General features: G+C 33.9%; 1 protein-coding gene across 1 annotated transcript; it reads right to left on the reverse strand.

Moving 5' to 3' along the window:
* Positions 1–1403: 1403 nt before the first annotated feature.
* On the reverse strand, positions 1404–3059 carry LOC125494733 (protein FAR1-RELATED SEQUENCE 7-like). Its single transcript, XM_048638488.1, has 3 exons — positions 2640–3059; positions 2532–2553; positions 1404–2029 (listed from the first exon to the last, which is right to left on the reverse strand). Exons 1-3 carry the CDS (start codon positions 3057–3059, stop codon positions 1404–1406), a joined length of 1068 nt encoding a protein of 355 aa, XP_048494445.1.
* Positions 3060–4667: the final 1608 nt, after the last annotated feature.

Raw genomic sequence — 4667 nt, forward strand, 5'->3', positions numbered from 1 at the left:
TAGTTTAGTCATTTATTAATCATGTTTAGCCTTAGATTAGTCATAGATTTTATGTTTAATTGATTAAATTCCATGATTAGTGAGTAGTTTCATATCTAGGGTTAGGGTGAAAGTATGAATTAGGGTTTTAAATGTGTTGTTGATGTGATTGTGATGTTTAAAGAAGTTTATGCATTGATCTTAGTGTTTTGAAACCTTAGGATAGATATTGATCACATTTATACTTTGGTATTTTGATTACCAAACAAGTTTAGTTAATAACTAGACCTGCAAACATGAAATCACAAAATATAATTATAAGTTATACTACCAATAAGCAAAGAAAACATTGTGCTTCAAAACCAAATACAATCCATATATCCTAATGGAAAGACAACATTACAAACGTATAGTAAGTATGTCCACAAAAAAGCTATAGTACCGGCACTACCTTAGGATCATTTAAACCTACGAAAACCCTTGGAGTTAAGTTTTGGTCATTTATTTCTGGTGGAGCAGACAATTGAAGTTTGAAGAAAGCATTCTTCAGCTTTTGTGATGACTTGTTCATTTTGGAATATGCCCTATAAAAGTTTTTTTTCTTCCAATGTGAGGTACGTAAACCATCCAAGTATCGCTGCATCGTTATCGCTCTTGAATTGGTCTGGGGCCTCGCTTGGATTAGAGATTATCTTTGCATGTCTTGTCCATCGACGAAGAATATTTCCCACCGAAATCTGATCAAAATAAGCAGACTTCATGACAACAAACATGTGGCGACATGGGAAACCAACCGATTCAAACTTCATACAACAACAATGCATTGTCTTAATCCTTTTATAATAAGCAACAATGTATAGTGCATCTTTGCGCTCAGCTTGTGATAGCCAATAACATGTAACTGGACCATCGGGGTGGAAATGTCCAACTTGAGTATCAATGACGACGTGCATTCTTTCATAGTCAAGTTCTTTGCACATCAGGTTATAAGCCCCCCGCGTATATATAGTTGATGCATGTTGTTTGACATTCTTACTCCTTTGATTACCGGAGATGTGTGTTCAGTGATGTAATCATCTGCTGTCTCAGTAAATCTGATTCTTTTTAGTGTTATGGCGTGTAATGCAACAAATTTATACAACTTTATTTTTGGTTCGAAGAACAGTCTTCAAAGTGTGGTTCATTGACTCTCATCTTTGTGTGCTTCTCATACCTAATCATTGGTTAAATAAGTGAGAACTTTGTAGAAGAATAATTTAGGTAATTACTTGAACAAGCATAAGTAGTTACTTAACAATGTAGGTACTCACCAAAACTTGTCAGGCAATTACTAAACTCTCGCGGTGATCTTTAGTGTGTACTAAGAAGCTCGCATTCACTTTTTAGTAATCACTAAGACAAGGTATATGGTAATTACCTAAATATCATAAAGATATGCATGAAGGGAATAATTCAGATTTGTTCTTACCGGCAAAAAACTGGCCATGCATAAATGTTTCTCTCCATTTTCCCTTGTTATTGTACAAATCCTTGGCCCATTGTTTTTCTCGCAATTTGTACTTTACAACAAGTTTATGCCACACATCATCAAATTCTTTTCCTGTTCGACATTTGTGAATGCATTTCATGAAGCCATTGTCAAACCGTTTTCTTCCATTTTTTTTAATATTTGTCATCAAATGCCACAAACATAATCTATGATGGGAATTTGGTAGGACAATCTTGATTGCAGCATCCATGGCCTTTTCCCCATCAATTATTACCGTGTGTGGTATATTTCCTTCCCCATATTGGATCACCTGCTCCAAAATCCATTTATAGGTCTCCGTTGTTTCATCTGAAACCAAAGCAACAACGAATGGGACTGCTTTCCCATGGTGATTGATGCCGACGATAACAACTAATGGCTTATTGTAAGCGTGGCACTTGTAAGCCGCGTCAAACGCAATGACATTACCAAATGTTTTGTAATCGCGGCGGAATGTCCCATCACACCAAAACATCTTCTCCAAGCTTTTGTCTTTGTCCCATGTGTATGTTAAGAAAAAGTCTGTGTCATGCGTTCATACACATAGCTTGTATGCCACTACTGCATCTGCATCACCATCGTCAATTTCTTCCTTTTGCAAATAGTGAATAATACATGTCCTTTGCTAGGAAAGAAACTTTATCTGGATCTCCTACTTCTTGAATGAAATTTCGCATAGTTACCCAAGGAGAAACTCCTGAAGTGATCATGACTTTAATACAACTCTTGCCAGCCTCGAAAACGTCACGATGGTGGCTGTAAAAAAAATGATTATCATAACTTTTCAATTTTTTAATTGTCAATGTGAACCACACAATGGCACATTTTATGATATAAATCATGTTTACTGATCATATATCTCCACCTACTGACCATATTTGGTAGTACTCAAAGCAACTCATGTAATCACTGAAACAAATACATGGAGTGATAGGCAATCACCAAACATTTTTTGGTAATTATCAAATGTAATAAAACTAGATACTTCAAACATTTTCATTTTCTGGACAGGTTAGGTCATTACCCAAACAAGTTGTCGTAATTACCTAATAGTGAAGATAATACCTTAAGAAATGAAACTATAAGAAGTAAATGTAATGAATCCATACTGAAAATACCTTAAGAATGGTACCTGGTGTGAGGGAACAAGATCATGATTGTGGACATCGTTGAATTCCTTGATAAAGTATTTTTTCTGAAGTTTATCCCATTTGAACTTAACAATCGCTTCACAAGGGCATCTTGTAAGTGCCCTTTCGGAAGCCTTCCGATCCGGATTTTCCAAATATTGGTTATCACGAAAACCTTGCTTTTTGCACCATATGGTTTTTGAGGTGAAGTGATCACTACTTGCACTCTTAGTTGGGGATATGTGTCGGATCCTAAATCCTTTAACCTTGGCATACAACATATAAAACCCAACATTGTTTTTAAGAGTGTCAAAGTATAATTGCTTCATATCTTCCTCATCGAAATCTTCTAGATCGTTGTCAAATTTCTCCCAATTCTCCATATGAAAGAAAGTATCGGTGTCGTCTATATCCTCATCCATCGGGGCGTTAGATGTATCCCGAGCTTTGTCTTCTTCGTGAAATTTGTGAGTATTCTCCAAGTTATCAATATGTTGAGTATTCTCACCATTTCCGGACCTTGGTGAATGAATAGTTTGGTCTTATATATCATGTTTTTGAGTAATCACCAAGTCATCCAAGCTATCTATATATTTATTGTGTTTCGTTAACGCCATGAGTTTACGTACTGTTCATACGCACTCCAATAACTTTTGAATGCAAAATGCTGAATGTAATTAGAAATTTGCATCATTAACATTTGCTAAAGCCAATGCAGTCATAAAAATTAAGTGTAATCCCAATGCAATCATGTGTTTGATAATTAACGAATTATGTTTGGTGATTACCAAAAAGTTTCAGAAATTATGAATTGGAAGTTTTCAGGTAATCTATGCGTGCTAGTGTTATAGGGTCTATGAATATTTAATGATATCTATAATAAGACTAGGTTTATACTAGTCCTAGCCTTTTCAATTCCCTTCAAATGTCTTTGGTAATCTATGCTAGTGTTGCCTCACTTGTATGTTTTGGTAATTACCTTATATAGGTTCGCTGGATTATCAAAATTTTCTAGAAGTTGTTTTGGTGTTATGAATGGTAAGTTTTCATGTGATTACGCTAGTAAAGATTGGATTATGAATAGTTAATGATGGCTATAATAATGCTAGGTTTATACTTGTCCTATCTTTTTGAATTCTCTTAACTATGTTAGAAAATTCTGCATACTTTTGGTAACTGCCTGAATATGTGTTGGTGATTACTAAACATGTATTGTATAAGGATACATTTATTCCATTATTTATGAAAAAAAAATACCATTGAAAAAGAAAGCTAAGTTTCACCACTTTATTTAAACTTAGAAGCTTTACTTTGGTTGTTTGTTCCCAAAAAATAAAATGAAAATAATATTTTGTAAAGTTCAAATTTTCTAAAGTTTACTGTTTTTAACTTTTAATTTATGTGGAACTCTAATATTATAAAAGTGAAATCTTAAGCATTTATTGGTTTTTTCAAAGTCAAATACTACATTTATTGTTGTTACAACATAAAAAAACACTACAACAAATGTTTTAGATGATGATGATGATGAATGTTATCATGATGATATTTTGAGGATTTTGTCATGAATGTAATGGAAGTAAAGACTCATTTTATAACATTAAAGATTAATTCATAGTTTAAGAACAAAAATAGAAATTTAGGATATAAAAAATCTAACCTTTTTTTTCTTTTTGGATGAGGTTTCCTCCAATGGAGATTGAACTTGACTTGGTAGAATTGACTTGAGTTGATGGCTTACGTAAGAAAAGTAAGAAAAGTAAAGATAAAGATAATAGAGGTCAGGGGATAAAAAATTTAAGAAATTATATATTTACTTTTACCTTTTTTTTTTGTTTAAAAAAATTAATATTATTTTATTTTGGGGAAACTGCCCCTTTTAGTTTTCTTCCCCACCCCCCCCCCCCCCTTTCTCTCCCCACTCTTTTGGGAAAACCGCTCCTTTTAGTCTTCTTCCCCCCTTTTCTCTTCCCACTCTTCTTTACTCACTCTCATTATTTCTCTCTCCTCCCTAACCGCCATTTTTCTCA

This window comes from Beta vulgaris, chromosome 2 (genome assembly GCF_026745355.1).
Source record: "Beta vulgaris subsp. vulgaris cultivar EL10 chromosome 2, EL10.2, whole genome shotgun sequence".
In the NCBI taxonomy this organism is placed as follows: Eukaryota; Viridiplantae; Streptophyta; class Magnoliopsida; order Caryophyllales; family Amaranthaceae; genus Beta; species Beta vulgaris.

Bases quoted from the DNA above. Each gene is read 5' to 3' on its own strand.
- LOC125494733 (XM_048638488.1), bottom strand. From the start codon at position 3,059: ATGGATGAGGATATAGACGACACCGATACTTTCTTTCATATGGAGAAT. The intron at 2,554-2,639 runs GTACCATTCTTA...CTTCACTATTAG, and splicing joins ATCTTGTTCCCTCACACCAG to GTAATTACGACAACTTGTTT. The intron at 2,030-2,531 runs GTAATGACCTAA...CGCATGACACAG, and splicing joins AATTACGACAACTTGTTTGG to ACTTTTTCTTAACATACACA.